This window comes from Babylonia areolata, chromosome 21 (assembly GCF_041734735.1).
Source record: "Babylonia areolata isolate BAREFJ2019XMU chromosome 21, ASM4173473v1, whole genome shotgun sequence".
NCBI classification, from domain to species: domain Eukaryota; kingdom Metazoa; phylum Mollusca; class Gastropoda; order Neogastropoda; family Buccinidae; genus Babylonia; species Babylonia areolata.
Window position 1 is genome coordinate 40,185,082 of NC_134896.1, and position 20,487 is coordinate 40,205,568.

The window sequence follows — 20,487 nt, forward strand, 5'->3', positions numbered from 1 at the left end:
TGTTAATGCTTATTTCATATTTTCCAAAGATCTTTTCTCTAATGTGTGCGACTCGTGAGAGCTGTGCATTTCTGAACCAGATCACATGCCTTTGACCCTCTATGTAGTTTGTCACGGCTCGTGACGTTTGTTGTGCATATGTTCATGTGCAACTCTCTTTTCCTTCCATTCTCCCCCTTTCTCTCTCCCTTCTCCCCCCCCCTCCCCTCCGCCCCCCCCCCCCCCCCCCCACCCACCCATCCCCCCCGGGCGAGTTCAGAAATTTTTGTTGTTCGGAGAGAAAGACTCCCCTGGGCTGTTGACGCCGCGAGCTTTGAGGAGTGACGGGTCACCGTTCCAGCGTGTGTGCTGCTGGGTGCAGTCGGTGAAGTTGTGGGGCATTTTCCTTGTCACCCAATTCTTTGGTGTTGGTCTGTGTGTGGGTCTGTGTTTTCACCCTGGGCCAGTGATGTGTCTATTTAAATACCTGGTGACAGGTGAGGGAGTCGTGTGTTTGTCTTCGTAATATTAATTTAGTGATGTGACTTGTGACTTTTGTTAATATCAAAGTGAAATGGGTATTGGGAGCTTGTAAGGCTGGAATGATGGTGTTTTTTTTTTTTTTTGTTTTTTTTATATCGGAAATATTTTAAACCCAGTATTGTTTTACTTCTAAATGTTTGGGGGGAATTAGTAAATTTGTTGTGTTTAGGTGTGTTATTTTGCCATATATTCAACTCGGGTTATTGTTTCAATTTGGTTTCTTTGTTATGAAAAAATGTCTCATTAGTCTGTCAATTTTCCCAAACGGTTTATATAAGGATGGAAATGAGATTTAATTGTGATGTAGCTTGACTGGTGCTGTTTCTATTATTCGAAACTGGCATGGTGGATACTGAAATATTATTGCTGTTGTGGTTAGTCGTAACGGACGCTTTGGATTGTGTGTTGATCTAACCCTTTTATTTGGGAAAGCTATAATAAACGATTCAAATTCTTTTCACGGCGATAGTTTTTGTTCGCTGATGGCTTATGTAAAAGGTTATCCACTTGCTCTCTCGTTTAGTGTAATGTATATTGCTTAAGGAGGGGCAGGGGGAGGGGGTGTACTATTTGTAACCTGTAGAAGAGGCATAGTCTTTAGTCTTCAGAGACGTGGGAGTGGTTGTTACAGATTTTCCTGTCAGTTCCCCCCCCCCCCCCCACCCCCACCCCTTTCGTGCCACTGCCTTCGACGGATCTCCAGGACAACACTGGAACGGTCCTCGTTCCCCTTCTACCGTGTCCTCCCCAAAACTTCCTCACTCCCGCTCCCACTCCGCTCCCACTCCCGCTCCGCTCCCACTCCTGCTCCCACTCCTACTCCCACTCCGCTCCCACTCCTGCTCCCACTCCCGCTCCTGCTCCCACTCCCGCTCCTGCTCCCACTCCTACTCCCGCTCCCACTCCTACTCCCACTCCGCTCCCACTCCGCTCCCACTCCCGCTCCCACTCCGCTCCCACTCCTACTCCCACTCCGCTCCCACTCCTGCTCCCACTCCCGCTCCTGCTCCCACTCCTACTCCCACTCCGCTCCCACTCCTGCTCCCACTCCCGCTCCTGCTCCCACTCCCGCTCCTGCTCCCACTCCCACTCCCGCTCCTGCTCCCACTCCCGCTCCTGCTCCCACTCCTGCTCCCACTCCCGCTCCTGCTCCCACTCCCACTCCTGCTCCCACTCCTACTCCCGCTCCCACTCCCACGCCTGCTCCCACTCCCGCTCCTGCTCCCACTCCTGCTCCCACTCCCGCTCCTGCTCCCACTCCCACTCCTGCTCCCACTCCCGCTCCTGCTCCCACTCCCGCTCCTGCTCCCACTCCTGCTCCCACTCCCGCTCCCACTCCGCTCCCACTCCTGGTCCCACTCCTGCTCCCACTCCTCCCACTCCCGCTCCTGCTCCCACTCCTGCTCCCGCTCCTACTCCCGCTCCTGCTCCCACTCCTGCTCCCACTCCTGCTCCCACTCCGCTCCCACTCCGCTCCCACTCCGCTCCCACTCCCGCTCCCACTCCGCTCCCACTCCCACTCCGCTCACACTCCTGCTCCCGCTCCCGCTCCCACTCCCACTCCGCTCCCACTCCGCTCCCACTCCCACTCCCGCTCCCACTCCCACTCCGCTCCCACTCCTGCTCCCACTCCGCTCCCACTCCGCTCCCACTCCCGCTCCCACTCCGCTCCCACTCCTGCTCCCACTCCGCTCCCACTCCTGCTCCCGCTCCCGCTCCCACTCCCACTCCGCTCCCACTCCGCTCCCACTCCCACTCCCGCTCCCACTCCCACTCCGCTCCCACTCCCACTCCGCTCCCACTCCGCTCCCACTCCCGCTCCCACTCCCGCTCCCACTCCGCTCCCACTCCCACTCCTGCTCCCACTCCCGCTCCTGCTCCCACTCCCACTCCTGCTCCCACTCCCGCCCCAACTCCCACTCCTGCTCCCACTCCGCTCCCACTCCTGCTCCCACTCCCGCCCCAACTCCCACTCCTGCTCCCACTCCGCTCCCACTCCTGCTCCCACTCCTGCTCCCCCTCGGCTCCCACTCCCACTCCTGCTCCCACTCCGCTCCCACTCCCACTCCGCTCACACTCCCACTCCCGCTCCGCTCCCACTCCGCTCACACTCCCACTCCGCTCACACTCCCGCTCCCGCTCCCACTCCCGCTCACACTCCCGCTCCCACTTCCAACGTACCCTTTCCCTCTTTCCCATTGCCCCTCTCATCCCAATCCTTCCCCAGCCATCGAAACTGCAAGCGGCGTCGTCCGTCTTCAGTTGTCTGGATGAGTCTGAACTCTGGCAGCGTAGTTGAGCTGAACTGGCGCTGCAGTTGACTGTGAAATTGTAGAATTGTGCTGTTGTTAGACAGGGGTTACATATTTGAATGCTTTGTTTTGTGGCGTTTATTTATTTGTGTTTTTTTTTCCAATGATCACAGTAAAAAAGAAAACGAGCTGAACTCTTCTGTGTTTCTGTGTGTGTGTTTTCGGGACGTTAGTCTGGGAAGGGGTGGGGGTACATGGCCAACCCCTTTCGGGCTGTGACAGTTATTCCAAATGAAAACATATTAACTGTACATGAAACAAGTAGTGATCAGTTCATAGAAAAGTTTGTATGAACGATGAGAATGCCCTGTTGTTCACTGATAGTCTGTGCTCTGAGTCCACTTACATGCAAATTGATGCTGCGACAATGATTGACGTTGACATAAACATTGCACTTACCATGTTTAATGAATGTTTAAAAGGGTGTGCTAAATGCATGAAGAAACGTGTTTCTGTTTTATAAAAATGAATAATCTGAGGATTGGCTTGATAAAGAATGTGTAATTAGTAGAAGAAATGTTAGGTTGTTTCAAAAATGCAGACGTTCGTCAGACAAAACAGTTTGTCATGAATATAGTATAAAAAGGCGTGAGTATAAAAACTATTGGAGAGAAAGGAAAAGCAGTTCAATCGCTTATTTGATAAATGAGAAAATTCAGTACGAAATCAGAAAATTTTGGGATACTGTTCAAAAGATTTCATTAAAGAGAAAACAACTAAGAAATAGTATTAGTATCGATAGCTGGCTCAACCAGTTTAAGTCACTGTTAGAGAAAGAAACATTAGATGATGAAGCGTTTCCGTCACTCCAGTCGTTGTTGACGTCACACTGCTCGTTCAGAGCGACGTGACCTGCAGAATCCATCTACACCCAGCACAGAGGTCAGGAGAAGGGGGACGATCAGCTCCATGGTGTGTGCAGTGAGTGTGCGGTTCTCAAGGCGGGAGAATGAGGACGTCAGCATTGCGATGACCCACAAAGCTTTCCACAAGGGGCGTCCAAAGCGGCAATGAAAGGGACAAGTCAGGCACGGCTCGACATTAGGTTTTAAAAGCTCCTCACACGATTGACAGCCTGACAGTGTTGGTGTACACATCGGTATCCACGTTCTCCACAACCCGTCCACCATGTGAGAAACGCCCACGTGCGCACGCACTGATTTATCTGGCCTGCTCCACTTTCCATGGTCTGGTAAGTTTGGAAAGATTCCAAAAGGCCCAGCAGTGCTTTCAAACTAGATGGTTGCCAGTCTTTGTGAGTGCTATTGGTCTCATCTCCAACATCAATCTAATATTCTTTTCATAGCATAACGTCGGATATTTTGTGGTGCCTCCCTTTAATGTTTCTCTCCTGGCTTTAGAATTGGGCTTGTTATTATTACTGACTTACTGGGGCAGGGACGGTGAGGGGGATGGGGTGGGTGGGAGGACAGGGTGTAAGGGATCTGTCAAAGACGAATAATGGTGTATTGCAAAGAGCGTCAGTGAAGCATTCTCACATAAAATACAGAAGGCGAGTCAAAAAGGTTTACTTCACCATCATGTCTTTCAGAGTCCCCCTCACACATTGCAGTTTTGTAAACATGCATTCAGTTTGGAGCGGCGCAATACTGTACGTCACGCTTGCTCTGCACGATTCATCCTGTTTGCCACGAATATATTAGAGGAGAGGTGTTTTTTTTTCAATTCTCTAATTTCGTTCTGCATGGTGTAATACTGTTGGCATAAGCTGAACTTTTTTTTTTTTTTTTTTTTTTTTGTACATGCTTTTCAACGTAGTTCGAATACCCTACATGATAATGGATAAAATACGGAAATATCAATAATAAAGAAAAAAACACATTCCAAATATTACATAGTTGTTTTTTTGTTGTTTTTTGTTTTGTTTTTTGTTTTTGTGGGGCCTCCAACCTCCTTTTTTTCTCACTGTTTTTTTCTTTTTTCTTTTCATTCTTTTTTGATAGGGCCTCCATCCTCTTCTTTTCCACATCTTTCTTTTTCTTCTTTCACAGTCTCATATTTACATTTCATACACCACTTTCGCCCACACACCTTAATAATCACTTTAATTTTTCCCCTATCGTCTGGCAGCAATTGCCCCAGTGTCTTGAGGCATGCATTTTAAGAATATTCGATTTTTGTGTACATTTGCCAGGTTTTTTGTTTTTGTTTTTTATCTAGTGTTGATGTATGCATTCTAAACATGTATGATAAGTGATTCCACCTGTCTGGGTTTATTGTTGCCCTAGAGTGAGTTGTTAGATACTGAAGCTTTTCTATCGTTCATCCTCTCTCTCTCTTCCTCCTCTCTCTTAACCTAATACATAACCAAAGAAAAAAGAAAAGAAAAAGAAAAAAAAAAGTCATCTGTATCATAACAATGGACCGACCCTATCTTCCCTTTTAATGTATACATTTGTTTACATGCCAGTGGTTTATGGTGACCTAGTGCATGAATGTAACAGTGTATGCGGAGTTAGAAGAGGCAGGGCACATCCTTTCCATTGAGCATCTCTCCCACAAGGCGCCGTCCCTTGATCAGTCAAAAGGGAAAGCGAAAGCGAACAAGGGACAGCTAGGAAGAGTGGTCATAGGAAAGGTTTATAGTGGCAAGAAATTCACTCCCTTCCCAGCAAGGGAAGAAAAGAAAGCCAATACTTGCCAGGATATCCGTGTATGTGTGCGTGCATGTATGTGCATATGCGTGTATGTTTTTGTGTGTTTGCGTGCATGCGTGCGTGCGAGCAATTTATATTATGAAATCTTACAAATCTCACGATATCTAAGTTGATTTTCAAATATCATTGACAATGGTGATTTTGATTCAGTTTTCTTATATATGCTGATGCTCATTTTGGCAGTCAGAAGAATATGACTGATTTGCATCAGTGTATGGTCCCGGGTCTTGCGTAGGACCGGTATCCCAAACAATACATCAGTTTCAGACAAAATTACTTTGACAATTATATTCAATTAATATGTATTGGCTAATATATTCCCAAAATGCTTTGACAGGCGGACAATGAAAAAAGAAATGCTCAATATAATCAGTTTCTTCTGGGCAGTAGGTACACCTTTGGTTGTCTTTCTTTCTCATTTTACACAACAGGATATTAGTAGGATAAATATTGTGCAAGATTTTCCATTGCAATACTCTTAAACGTGTTTCTTTTGTACATAGACGGAGAATCTCCCATATTTTCTTATTCAGGTATACACCAAATTTATAATTCCAAACCTGATGGCACATGGTATTGGGTAGTTGTTATTGAACAATACTAATCTAAAGTCTTTACAAGTGAGTAATTTCTTACCACAGAAAGGAGGAATATTTGACAGGTCGATGTCAGACCTCTCTTGTTAATTACAGAGTTGAACTGTCGAACAGCAGCAACATTGTACTCTAATATTCTTGCTGGGGACTCCAATTCTAAAACATATTTCATAATAGGTAAAAATGCCGCGAGTACTATACATGTCTTTTACATGTATTATCCCACCACCAACCCAATCAGGAAAGAAAACGTTCCCTAAGTCCTAAAAAAATATGCATTGTTATTTGGAGAGTAAACATTTATAATTGCTCTTTTCTTATCTAATATTTCTACTTCCACGGCCAGAATTCTTCTTGAATTATGCAGAATAGTACAGTTTTCAACATAGTTTTTCCTAAACAAAATGATTTGTCCTGAGCTATGTGCAGTAAAGTCACTACAAGCAAACTTCCCCGCCCCCATTCTCTTTCCCATTGTTTACTCACTTCTTGCGTTATGTGTGTTTCTTGCAGACATATAACATCGTATTTTTTTTTATCCTTTAGATATCTAAACGATTTCCTCTTCCAAGGGGAACGTAGTCCCCGAGTATTCAGTGACAAAACGTGTATACTTGAGTCGCAAGCCATAAGGGAAGTCCGATAATCGAAGCCATCTTTCAATGTGCGCGCAAACCAGTAGCCATGAGTCCTTTATACAAAGCCGAGTTCGATCCCGTCACGGTCAAGCCTGCACTGGGGGTGAATTTTCACCCATGACCACCTTCACCCTCTGTCGCTGTCTCAGCTCGCGCACGTGAGGCGTGTACATCAGAGAGCTTGGACACTCTCCCTTAGTTCATGGCAGTGGGGGAATCCCCGTCTCTCGATCTGTGACGTTTGGTGACGGTGCCAAAAGAAACGGTTGCCCCTGAAGTGAGGGGCCGGTTGATTTTCTTTTTTCTTTTTTACTGGACGTGGCTGAATCTGTATCCTTGACAGTCAGCCACGTCACGTTCATCACAGAAAGAAAGCTGTGTATCTGGCACCACTTCAGACTGGGAATCCTGAAACACATCCTCAGTATCTTCTGAGGACGGAGTCAGGTCTTCGTCAGGCTGGGCCTCATTCGGCAAGTCACCAGAAGGTTGAAAATCATGTTTGCCCCCACCAGTCGACTCTGCGTCCAGATCCTCCTCACGTGGAGGGAGTTCAGGGAATGAGCCACAAGCAGGGTCCCCACGCTTATGGCCACTCTGCAGACAGTCCCTGCAAGTGACCAGGTTTTGACACTGGAAGTGACGATGGCCAGGCTGCAGGCAGGTAGAACACACTGGGTTCCGTGTTGCTCTTGGTTGTTCTTTATGATACAAACGTCCAGTGAAGCTACCCACTTTGAGAAAAAAAAAAAGTCCAGTGGTTTTGTTGGACAGTTGATGAAGACGAGGCGTCGTCCTGTTATAAAACGGGTTAACTTACCGTCTTTGTTTCTGATTTTCTCCATAAGGAGAGAGGATCTTAACGTACAACTTGGTCTCAGCAGAGCAGTCTCGATATCCTCATTTGCCACCGAAAAGGGAATGTCTGAAATAAACAGCTTTGTGACAGGAATTTCTTGGTCACCACTCGAAATGAAGGGATTTTTGTCATGCAATGACACAGAGTAGCCGTTTAATACAATCCCTTCAATGAGCTGATTCCGGGCAGATCGGGTCAAAGGATAAATGCGCCATAAGCCTCTGATGTATTGTGCCCCTAACACAGTCTCACTTCCAGTCACCCTCTCAGCTGCCAGACAAATGTCCATGGCAGAAAAACTGTCCTCGGTGGTGGGAAAGCGGGTAGGATCTGCAAGAGGAAGGTCCCTGCGTCTTAAAAACGCAGCTTCACGTGGTGTTGAGAAGCAGCCATTATCATAAGGGAAGTAAAATGAAATAAAATTTTAAAAAACCTGAAAGGTGGAGATGAGAGTGGGGGTGGGGGATGGAACACAGTGTGAAGGCAAGCCGGTTAACAACTACATCACCTTTCTCCAGCAGCTGCACGTGCAAAACAGAGTTGAAAATAGACACACTCGATCCCTGGCGTCCCAAAAACGAATTACAAAACAGAAAAACACAAACACAAATCGGTACCTATCTGCTCAGTGGCACCACCAACACTCTCAAAACTTCACATAATGATTGAAGGCAACACCACAAATACACTTATCACAACACTTTCTCTCCAACACTTCCCACACTGTGGCAAACGATGCAAATCAGCACCGCCGTTGCAAACACGTCCACTCGACATCGAGTGAACTCTCTCTCTCTCAATGTCATTCTGTCTGTCTGCATCTGTCTCTCTCTCACACACACACACACACACACACACACACACACACATTTCAGGCAGTGTGTCCTGACCTCACTGTAGTGACTTCTTTACCGAGTCGTTAATTAAAACTCACACATTTGAAAATTACGCTGTCTCGGGACACAAAACCTCACGTTATTACACTCGCATTCTAAAGTACTCACGTAGCTGTTGATTTCGTTTGAAATTCGTTTTCAGTCAATGCTTTACACAAACCTAGGGTTAGGTTCTCAAGGCCTATTTGGCGCGTTAGCTTTATTCTGCGAAGGTCAGGCATCTGTTTTGTTTGTTTGTTGTTGTTTTTTTCCTCCAGCAGATGTGGTGTAGCGAGTATAGGAATCAGTTCACACGCTTCAACACATCTGAAAACTGGGAAAAAAAAAAAAAAAGAAAAAAGAAAAAAAAACTGAAAACAAATGAATAAACAATGAGGCTAGGAAGAGTAAATGATTAACAAATAAGAGCGGTAACTCTCTTCATACACAAGGTACACAACTTCAGGTCAATGCTGCTAATACTACCGATTCAGCTAGCACACAGATAAATGAAAGGTACACTGGAACAAACCCAGACACTTCCTCAAAACTGATTAAAGTTTAAGAATAGGGTAGGTATGGGTAATTTCGAACAGTGTGTAATTGCGAACGATTCGTATACCTCCCCACTTCGAAGCGTTCTTTGCGGTTGCATTTCACAATTTTAATGTCTGCTTCGACCTTTTTATAATACCATATTGAATATCCATTTCTAAGAACCTGTCAAACATCAACTATTTGTGGCTATTTCCGCGCTCTTTCTTCTCTTAGCGCGAAGTGGTAGGAAGGGGCGCGCAGCGTTGAGGAGAGCGAGGAGAGCGACACAAAAGGCAGCACGCCCTTGAAAAGTTGATTCACCGAAACGAGTCAATCCAAACTCGCGATTCGATAGAAAAAAAATAAAAATAAAAATAAAAGAAGATAGGCAATACTAGAATTACACGTGATTAAAAAAAAAAAAGGTTTGAAACAACTGAATGCATTCCATCTGAGGGACGTATATCGATGACGTAAATCAGTATAAAAACAGAGGAATAAATGAATAAATTTTAAACAATTAAAAAAGAAGATCCAATCGTGAGAACGGTAAGACGCCGCTATTTTCTTTGTTGTTGTTGTTGTTGTTGTTGCTTTCCATTTGTTGTGGTCTCATGATCGTTGATCTTGATAAACACCCTCCTCTCCACACCTACCCTCCACCCCCAGCCCCCATCCCCGCTCCCCCCCTTGCCTGATTTTATTGGCTCTTCACGGTTAGGAAGACTTGGTGGTTCTGGGGACAGCTTTAAACCTGTAGGCCTGTAGCACCTCGGGCCTTCAGTGCGAAGGGGAGTGATGCCAGACACAGGAACATCTCAGAGGTTTGCTGTGGATACTGAGCGTGTATTTGACTTCCTTTTTCTCTTTCTTGCTTTCGTTTTGTATTTGTTTGGTCAATAATCATTCATCAATCCATTTCTCTCTCCGTCTCTTTCAGATCAATTGCGACAAGATGTATCTCATCACAAACTCTTTTTTTTTTCCTCTTTTCGCGCGCGCGCGTGCGCGCGCGCGCGTGTGTGTGTGTGTGTGTGTGTGTGTGTGTGTGTGTGTGTGTGTGTGTGTGTGTGTGTGCGTTGCTTTGTTTTTTTGTTTGTTTGGTTCTGTTTTTTTGTTGTTTTTTTTTCTTATTAACTATAGGATTCGTTGTGGTTTTTCTTTTTTGGGGGAGTGTCATTTTTGTTGTTGCTGTTGTTTTAACTGTAAGAGTGGTCGTGGTTGTTTATATAATTTGTGCTCTCTTTTTGTTGTTTTTGTTGTTGTTTTTAATGTAGGAGTCGCGGTTTTTGTTTATATGATTTGACTGTACTCTTTACTTTTTTTTATTTTTAGTAATTTTTCTTCCGTCTTGGAGTGGTTGTTTTTGTTTATGATTATAATGTAACTGTGTAATACTTTGTTGCTCATGTCGTTTTGCGGCATGCTGTTTGGGCGTTTCATTTTCTGTGTATGCAATTGGTGATTTTTTTTTAAATTGTGTTACAAAGGCGTTTTATGAAATGTTAGCTGTGAAAATGAAGTTTTTGGTCTCATGTGTGATGATGGCAACGTCGTATAGGGTACCATCTGCATTGGAAAAAATGGATTTAAAATATTCATTTATTTATCTATTTGATTCATTCATTTATTATCTCATACAACCGCCTTTAATTGATCTAAATTGACAGCGTTCGTCTACTCTTGAATGTAGGAGAGTAGGATTATGTGCTATACACCTTTCACTTCTGACCGCGGATGTATCCGCGGTTTGGGGGTAACTGCATAATCAGGTGTCCAGCCACTATTCGCATACACTTAGTGCCTTGATGAGTGTTCAGAGTGATTTCTCGTGTCTCCATAACCCACCGAACACTGACATGGGTTACAGGATGTTTAACGTGCGTATTTGATCATTTACGTGCGCATACACTCGAAAAGGGTTGAGGCAATAGCAGGTCTGCTCATATGTTGACCTGGGAGATCGGAAAAATCTCCACCCTTTACCCACCAGGCGCCGTTACCGTGATTCGAACTCGGGAACCTCAGATTGAAAGTCCAACGCTTAAACCGCTCGGCTATTGCGCCAGTCGTTTGATTTTCCGCAGAACGTCGACAATAGCAGCTACAAAACCATGGTAGAAAGCGAAAGTAATGTTGTTGTTGATCGACTGAAGTGATTCTGGTTATCATGATGATTATTACATGCTACAAGGTACATCAACAGGAAGGGGTGTGGGGTCGTGTCAGAAGAGGGTATAGAAAACACCACATATTTTAACTTGAAACCTTTGTTTCGGAGTTCTCGTCTACTTTGAAACCCTCCAGACGAAAGCTTCAAGCCGAAATATTGTTTACAGTGAGTTTTTGTGTTGTAATATTGTGTGATCGTGTTTGTGGGTGTTTGGGTAGGAGGGTGTGTGTGGGTGTATGAGAGTGGTTATGTATATTGTTTATGTTTAAAACAACACGATGGTTCAGGAAACAACATAAATGCACTTGGTTGTTGTGTCTAATATATTTGCTGGTGTATTATACTGTTTCCATCCGTAAAATAGACGAACTTGAATTTTCTTCTTTTTTTCCCCCCAAGGTATTCTGTGTTCTTTGTGTGTGTGTTTTTTTTTCTATAAATATCCAAGTTATCTTCCCCTGATTGGGAGTTACCTTATCCTGTCAACATTGAAGTTATAATAATTATATCCATTTATTTTCCTTCAACAAAACATACACGTTGACATACTTTTGAGCATAATTTTAATTTTTGTGATTTTATTTTATCAGTGGTTTTGTTTGAGAGGTTGGTGGTTATTTTGCAAAAATCACAAATAGTTTCTTAAGTGAAAGGGACATAAGTAAAAATGACAACAACAACAACAACAACAACAACAACATCAACGACGACGACAAGAGACAAACAGGAAATTACAATCATTTCATTTTTAATATAAGATACAATTAAGCGTTGTCCATCGTAGCGTCAGTTTACATGTGATGCCGTTGGTCCTCCGACAGCTCAATGTTCTACCCAGGCTTTTCAATTCATGCAAACAGGCGAGGCCTGTATGGAAGGGTCGCTGAAAACGAAATGTACTACTCGTGCAAACTCAGATTTTATTGGAAGCATACTTTTTGGTCTCGATAATAATATAATTACGGACTCATTCAATCGGAAAACAAAGATTGCAGGCAGAAAAATACAATAACAAAAAAACCCAAAAAACAATGGGTGTCGCTCTCCGTGTAGCAACGTGCTCTGTCTGGGCAGAACAGCCCGAATTTCACATGGAGAAATCTGTTGTGACAATACAATACAATACATGTTTGATTCTGTATAAATACAAATATAAACGTGAAAAACGCCTTCCAAACACGAGTTGAAGAATATCGAATTTCAAGATACAAAATTGAAAGAGCTTTCCTAATTACGAAGAAAGGGTTGCTGTACTTATTTTTTCACTCACTCGGAACGAAGTGTTTTCTCCCTTGCTTTTCCCTACAGACGGCCCATTTGTTACGGTTAGGAAAAAAAATCGCAACGAATACAAAACATGAAGTAACTGAATGAAACTCCTGTACTTGACCCACTGACCCCTCGTCTGTGTACACCTCCCTCCCTCCCTCTTCATTGCTCACCGAATTTTGAGTCACTGTCATTATCTTCTTGCTGGTAGCTTTCTTCACTGCAGATACTTTATTCAAAGTCTTTATCATCGATGTCGAAACCTTCAGTTTGAAGCATTTCAATCACTTCAGCAGCAGTGAAAGCCGCTGTTGTGATTTATTTTGCTCCAAAGACTTCCACTTGTATTGCCTGCGGCGCCATTTTCGACACGTGTGCAGATTAGCTTGTTATGTGGGGTGCCAAACTCAATGGCTTGCCGGCGATTGTGAAACGTTCCATTCGAACCTCGACACGTTCGCAATGCCCGGTGTAGCTGCGGTTTTTATGCTACCTCATGAGGAAAACGTGGATAATTCTAATTGTCAAAACCGCTATAGCGTTCCATCGTGCGGAATGAGTTTTAAGATACTAAAGACAACTCTTGCCCGCTCTATTTCCACCATTTCAGTGGCGTCATTCCCACACTGCTTATTCCAAGTGCCCCAGCCACAATCGGGTTCGTCTGTTGTCAAAGCGTCAGCAGTCCACAGAGAAACATCAATTGTTAAGTTGCCAGAAGGCCACACACAAGAGGAGACCATGCACTGCTGCTGAGTCACTACGGTGGCGTTCAGTAGTGCCTGTTCTGATTTAACGTACTTACTACTAAGCCCCCACTGATGACCATAATTTATTAGTCGCGGAACCCCTAGCGTACCCCCCACAGAGTAGAGATAGCCACTTCATCCCTTCGACAGTCCCCCGTGAATCTGACACTCAAGACTTTGACAGGACTCTTCCCATGCACGGAAGTGGAGGGGTATCGAAACTGAGGTCACCATGAGACTAGGGCATGAAAGGCCATATACTCTGGGACTATTCTATATTGTTGATGAAGAAAGAGGAAGAAGATGACGATGATGATGACGACGATGCTGCTATGGATATCCATTCAGGTTTCGGACTACATGACAAGGCTGTACTCTATGCTTCCTGTCATAAAGATATCCCGGCGTTAACCAGGCCCGAGAGATATAGACACTTGCAGTGCCAGTCAGGAAATTTGAGCAACACACCCAAAGATGCATCCGTGAAGTGGATGATACTCGACTGTGACATCCCAGTCTTTCCATTTAAGCCCACAGCACACTCAGCTCTGGGTAGGAGCCAGCCGCGGCCGAAAAAACCCACCTCCATTGAGAATCGAACCCGCGTTCTCCCAGCTGTCAGTCCGAGACGCTTATCACTTCACCACGGCAGCTGGTATTTGGAAGTAAAGTACACTCTGATACACGTGTGTGTGTGTGTGTGTGGGGGGGGGGGGGGGTCGAGGGGTTGGGGGGGGGGGGGGGTTATGTAAATATTATGTAAGAGTGGTTTGTCTTATACTTATCCACAAGATGGAGAGTGAATTGGCGGTGTGATCGCATCTCACGTCGGTCGCTCGCAGTGCTAAAAGTCTGTGTGTCTGTGTGTGTGTGTGTGTGTGTGTGCGTACGTGTGTGTGTGTGTGTGTGTGTGTCTCTGTGTGTGTGTGTGTGTGTGTGTGTGTGTGTGTGTGTCTGTGTGTGTGTGTGTGTGTCTGTGTGTGTGTGTGTGTGTGTGTGCACGCAGACAAAACATGGCCAAAGGAAGCCACACAAAGACGAAAGTGATCAGGATCACAGTATCTCCAAAGGAGACTGCAGAATCGAAAGCCCAGGACACGCAAGCAACCGACGGCGATAACGAAGAGAACAGGGAAAACCCGGAGAAACTGCGGGAACCTTTCGTCTTGGTCAAATGGATCACAAGACAACCGCATTTGTGTTTCGGTGAGTTTATTAGGCGGAGCAATGGCCACTTGGTCCAAATTATGATTACAAAAACTCGCTAACGACATCTTATGACAGCAAAGTAATGTCAAGGAGTGAGCAGTTAGTATGTTTGAATATACATTTCCAGTCTCCATTAATTAACACGATGTGAGAAATAATCCTGCTGTCATTAGTGATCACCATCATCATCTCTTCCCTGCCCTCCCTTCCGATCCTCCAAACCCCCTTTTTGACTCGCTTGTGTAAATAAATTGAGTCTATGTTATAACCAGTTGTGTGTGTGTGTGTGTGTGTGTCCACAGTAAACTTCAACATTACCATTTTCTCTGGAAATCTGGTTTAAACATTGTAGGAAAAAAATATTCAGTCATACTAATAAAAGTAAGTCTTCCGAATTAAGCCGTATTTCTGGATCAATAACGGGTTATTTCGTTGAGGCTCGTTCCGGATTCCGAAAACCCCATGCTTCCCGTTGTCAGAACGTAGGCTATGATTGGTAAGAAGACGGCATGACCTAGTTTTTCTTGTTCGCAATGAAAAGAAAAGAAATACAAATTCTGGACAGAACACACATGGTAACTCTTAATACACCATCAACGTGTTTACTGTATATGAATATTCTAATGTGGACACTGACCAGAATGAACAGAAAGAAAAATTGAATCGACCATTTCACTGAATTTTGGTCAGCCTTGATCTTGTTTTCTCTTGTTCACAATTAAAAGAAAAACAAAAACAAATTCTGAACAGAACACTTAAGCGACACAAACTACGTCGTGTTTACTGGATATGAATATAAGTGGATACTGAATTAACTAGAATGAACATAAAAGAAGTGTAACGAAACCTGCCATACAGCTATCTAGATCTAGAGAAAACGGCTAAATGTTGCAGTGTGCTTGAGGTGATGGCGACGTCTCCTTTACTGCGGGCTTAAAAATAAGTGTTATCACTTCGAATACTGCAATCGTTGTATCTCGCTTAAAAGAATGCATGCTAAATGTTAATCTTTTAGCATCATGGTAGATCCGCATTACAATCATCATTCTGATAGGAATGATAATAATCCAAATAATAATAATAATAATATCATTTATTTTCAGTCTAATATCATCATCTTAGATGAACAGACTATAAATAAATAAACGAACGAACGGTAGATCCGCAGTAGCGCTGTCACTAGACATTTTCTTTCCATCCGAACATGCTTGGTTCGAATTTGCTCATGCCTTTTTTTGTTTTCTTAACCCGAAATGTGTATCACAAGTGAGTCTTGAAGGCCTTGCCTCTCTTGTCCTCTTATGCACTGTGCTGTGTTGTAAGGAGCAATCAAGGCAGCACTAAGTTTGCTTAGCTACACGAACGTTCCTAACTCCATGCTGATTCCATAGACTTAGGAACTTTCTAACGCTGAGCAAACTGTGGAGTGATGGCCTACAGGTAACGCGTCCGCCTAGGAAGCGACAGAATCTGAGCGCACTGGTTCGAATCCCGGCACAGTCACCAGTATTTTCTCCCCCCCTCCACTAGACCTTGAATGGAGGTCTGGACGCTAGTTGTTCGGATGACACGATAAACGGTGTGCAGCATGCACTTAGCGCACGTAGAAGAACCCACGGCAACAAAAGGGTTGTCCCTGGCAAAATTCTTTAGCAAAGTCCACTTCGATAGGAAATCCTTTTTTTTTTTTTTCTTTTTTTTTTTTTTTACTGCATACAGGAGAAAAAAAAGGTGGCGCTTTCAGTGTAGCGACGCGCTCTCCCTGGGAAGAGCAGCCTGAAATTCACGCAGAGAAATCTGTTGTGACAAAAAAAAGAGTAATACAATAGAAACTTAGCATCGCAAAGATCGCTCATGCAACCTAGCCGTGGTGTTCCTGTTTCCTGATGAAGAGTAACAACGGAAGGAAAACACGTAAAGTGCTAAAACAAACACCGTATCTTTTTTCTTTTCTTTTCTTTAGTGTGGTGGTTTGGGAGTGGTCGTGGGACAGTGTGTGGGAGAAGAGGGCAATCCGGGGTTGGGGAGGGGGGGCGGGGCCTTTTGCGAGATGAAACACATTCAACATATTAGCAAAAGTTAAAGCCTATAATGTTTCAAAAAACAAGTGAATCGATCAGATCTGATATCCTCCTCATCGTTCATCATCATCATCATTATTCTTATCATTACTATTATCAGTAGTAGTATCATGATCATCATCATTATCGCTATTATTGCTACTATTTCTATCATCATTGATACTTATAATCAATTCAGTTCAAAGCGTCTGTTATCATTATTATTATCATTATCATCATCATCATCACTATCATAATTATTATCACTATTATTATTACTGTTACCATCATTATCATTGATACTTATAGTAAATTCATAGCGCCTATTTTTAAGTGAATCAGAGACAAACTCAAAACGCTTTACAAACACAGAATAGACCATACACAGGTAAAAAGGTAAAGAAAGTGAACATTGATCAATGGCTTGACAAACCCCATTGATTGCAGCCGTCTCTCTCGGTGTGCACGTGCTCTTCCTGGCCATATCGGGCATCGCTGTGCTGAGCGGCTACGACCTGTTCCCTACCAACTTTGACTTCCTGCCCCTGGAGCTGTATGACCAGCCCTGGCTGAAGAGGGACTATGCCTGGCAGGATAGGGACACATATCCCAACAGGTGGGTCATCAGACTGACAGGGACAGGTATCCAAACGGGATGGTCAATAGACAGGGACAGGTATCCCAACAGGTGGGTCATTTTTCCTATGTATTTCAAGATGGCGCCAACCAATGCCGACACGGGGATAGCTGTCCTGTTTGTGTTTATTTCTGTTTATGTGTGTTAGGGAAACAGCTGCGATCTTACTGCGTGTTAGGGAAAGGTAGGTGAGTCCAGTGTGCTGAGATCTCACATCAATTCACTAGATCATGATATTCAATCGTCAACCATGAACACTGACCGGTCAACACGCAAGGCTCAACCCGCGAGAAAACGCGAAAAGCGAGGTGGGGCCCTTTCAAGGTTACGCTAACGATGTTTTCGCCCACCTCTACCCAGTATGTTCCAATCAAACGTTAGATCTCTACCCAACAAAACTGACGAACTTACATGGAACATTCAGATGAGGAGGGACTACAAAGAGTGCTCTGTGTTCTGTTTTACTGAAACATGGCTCAACCCAGACATCCCTGACAGCGCCATTCAACCACCAGGCTTCACTGTACACAGAGCTGACCGCACTGCTGACTCAGGCAAGCAAAGGGGCGGCGGTGTGTGTTTCCTCGTGAACACGCGCTGGTGCTCCGATGTCAAGGTGCTATCACGTGCCTGCTTCCCTGACGTGGAATTTCTCACCATCCAGTGCTGACCCATCTACCGCCCACGAGAAATAATTCTTCTAACTTCAGTGACGCTGATCGCGGTGTACATCCATCCCACAGCGAACCTCTCCACCGCACTGCGTCTGCTAGCAGACGAAATTAGCAAGTGCGAGAACAGTTGGCCCGACTCCACCGTCATCGTTGCTGGTGATTTTAACAAAGCCAGCCTCAAGAAAAAGATGCAGAAGCTGTACCAACAAGTGGACTGCCCAACACGTGGTGACAAGACCCTCGACCACTGCTACACCTCCATCAAGAAGGCGTACCACACGATCCGCCGTGTGCCTTTAGGACAGTCCGATCACAGCATGATGTATCTGGTGCCGGAGTACAAACAAAAACTAAAAGCCGAAAAACCAGTTGTGAAAACTGTCAAACTATGGTCGGCCCATACCTTAGAGACCTTGCAGGACTGTTTTGAATGTACAGACTGAGTATTTTCAAAGACTCTGCAGGGAACTTAGATGAATATACCGACACAGTGTGCGATTACATTTCTTTCTGTGAAAGTCTGTGCATTCCAACAAAAAATATCAATTTTTTTTTCAAATGACAAAATTTGGTGTACGGGGCTGTTAGGCAAAAACTAAGGGAAAAAGAGAGAGCGTTTCGTGAAACTGATGATAGAATAGTCCACAATAAGGCAAAAAGAAGTGTTGAAAAATGCATTAAGAAGGCAAAGCTTTTATATAGGAAACATTTAGAACATTTGTCAGCAAACAACTCTAGGAATGTGTGGACCAGACTGCAGAACATCACTGATTACAAAATGACCCACTAGACAGTCGACATCACTGACAGAACTCTTCCAGACAAACTGAACACATTCTACTCCAGGTTTGACAAACCATTGTCTACTTCCGACGTGGTTGCACCCAAAATCACCCCCACTCCCCCTTTCATAGTCCAAGAGAATGAAGTCAGACGCCACTTAAAGTCTTAACTCCCGAGAGCAAGGTTTCGGTTCTAGCTCCGCACCTTTTCTCTGCATTCAAATTTTGTATTACGTGTAGCTGACACATTTTGTACTTTCCAAAGTCAGTTCAGGTCTAGATTGGAAGCTGCTAGGCAAATCTCGCTCTCTGCCATAAATGAAGCCAAACCGTAGCTTTATTAGGCTTTTATTTTGAATAAACCTTCACCGACGTCACAGTGTCAGACTCTGGTGAGAAACTGGCTTGATTCAAATCGCCCGCCATTTATAGTCCGGTTCAGGCTTTAAGCCATCTGAAAATGAGAAAAGCTGCTGGCCCTGACATCTCACGAGGCCTTTTGAGGAAGTGTGCAGTCCAACTATCTTGTGTCTTCACTGACATATTTAACATGTCCCTTCAGTCATGTGTGGTACCACACTGCTTTAAGAAATCTACAATCATTCCTGTTCCAAAGAAAGCACAGCCTTAGTTCTCTCAATGATTATCGTCCCGTAGCCTTAACATCAGTCGTCATGAAAACATTTGAACGCTTGATTCTGCAATTCCAAAAAAACTTGCATTCCTCCATCTTTTGATCCCTTTCAGTTTGCCTACAGAGCCAACAGATCAGTTGAAGATGCCATTAGCATAGGTCTCTACCACGTTTTCAGACATCTCGAAAATCCTAACAGTTATGCTAGGATCCTTTTCATTGACTACAGCTCTGCGTTCAACACAATAGTACCATCAAAACTATATTTCAAATTGAAAGACCTCTCGCTGCCTGAATCAATTTGTGCATGGATCCTAGATTTTCTGAGATGCAGACCACAAGTTGTTAAAGTTGGTGACCTCATCTCCTCCACATGTATTCTCAACATAGGCGCCCCACAGGGATGTGTTATATCCCCACTGTTGTACTCACTATTCACACATGACTGCAACTCGTAATGAATGTAACACCATGGTCAAGTTTACCGACGATACTACTCTAGAAGGGCTGATTACGAACAGTGATGAGTCAAAATTTTGGGAAGAAGCACTAGAACTTGTCAGCTGGTGTGATCAAAACAACTTAGAACTCAACGTATCAAAAACAAAAGAATTAATTTTAGATTTCAGGAAGACCAGATCTGACCCCTCACCACTTGCCATTAAAGACAAGCAAGTAGAGATTATCAGGGATTTTAAATTTCTCGGACTGATCATTTCCAACGATTTGAAATGGGAGAAAAATACGGAAAAATTTGCTAAGAAAGCACAACAGTGCCTGTACTTTCTTCGGCGCCTCAAAAAGTTCGGAATTAGAAAAGAAATCATAGTTGATTTCTACCGAGCAGTCATTGAAAGCGTGTTTACCTTCGCTATCACTGTTTGGTACGGAAACACTTCCAAGGCGGAAGTCGCATCCTTGAACAGAATCGTAAAAACTGCCACCAAGATTACCAGAGCTGATCTGCCTTCTCTATGAGTGGCTACTCAAAAAAGCAAAATCAATCAGCCAGGACGAATCACATCCAGTTTTTTGAATTTTCGAAATGCTCCCCTCTGGTAGACGGTACAGAAGTATAAGGACGAAAACCAATCGCTTCGCCAATAGCTTTTTCCCGAAAAATGCCCTGTCTCTCGTACAAATCGAGTATAACTAGAATTGTGCAATCAACAACCATCTACCTGAAGACCTAGTCATCAGCCCCATCCACATGTAATATGTGGCTTCTGTTCAAACGTGTGTGTGTGTGTGTGTGTGTGTGTGTGTGTGTGTGTGTGTGTGTG

The 20,487-nt window shown here is 44.2% G+C and overlaps 1 protein-coding gene across 1 annotated transcript in view; it reads left to right on the top strand.

Annotated features, from left to right (window-relative positions):
• The first annotated feature begins 350 nt into the window (after positions 1-350).
• LOC143296620 (protein dispatched homolog 1-like) overlaps positions 351-20,487 on the top strand; it is a 147,688-nt gene continuing 127,551 nt past the window's right edge. The window contains exons 1-3 of the mRNA XM_076608650.1: positions 351-476; positions 14,215-14,414; positions 16,925-17,093. Of these exons, the coding sequence (XP_076464765.1) occupies positions 14,222-14,414; positions 16,925-17,093 (362 nt within the window). The 5' untranslated portion in view covers positions 351-476; positions 14,215-14,221. The remainder of the gene's footprint in view (positions 477-14,214; positions 14,415-16,924; positions 17,094-20,487) is intronic.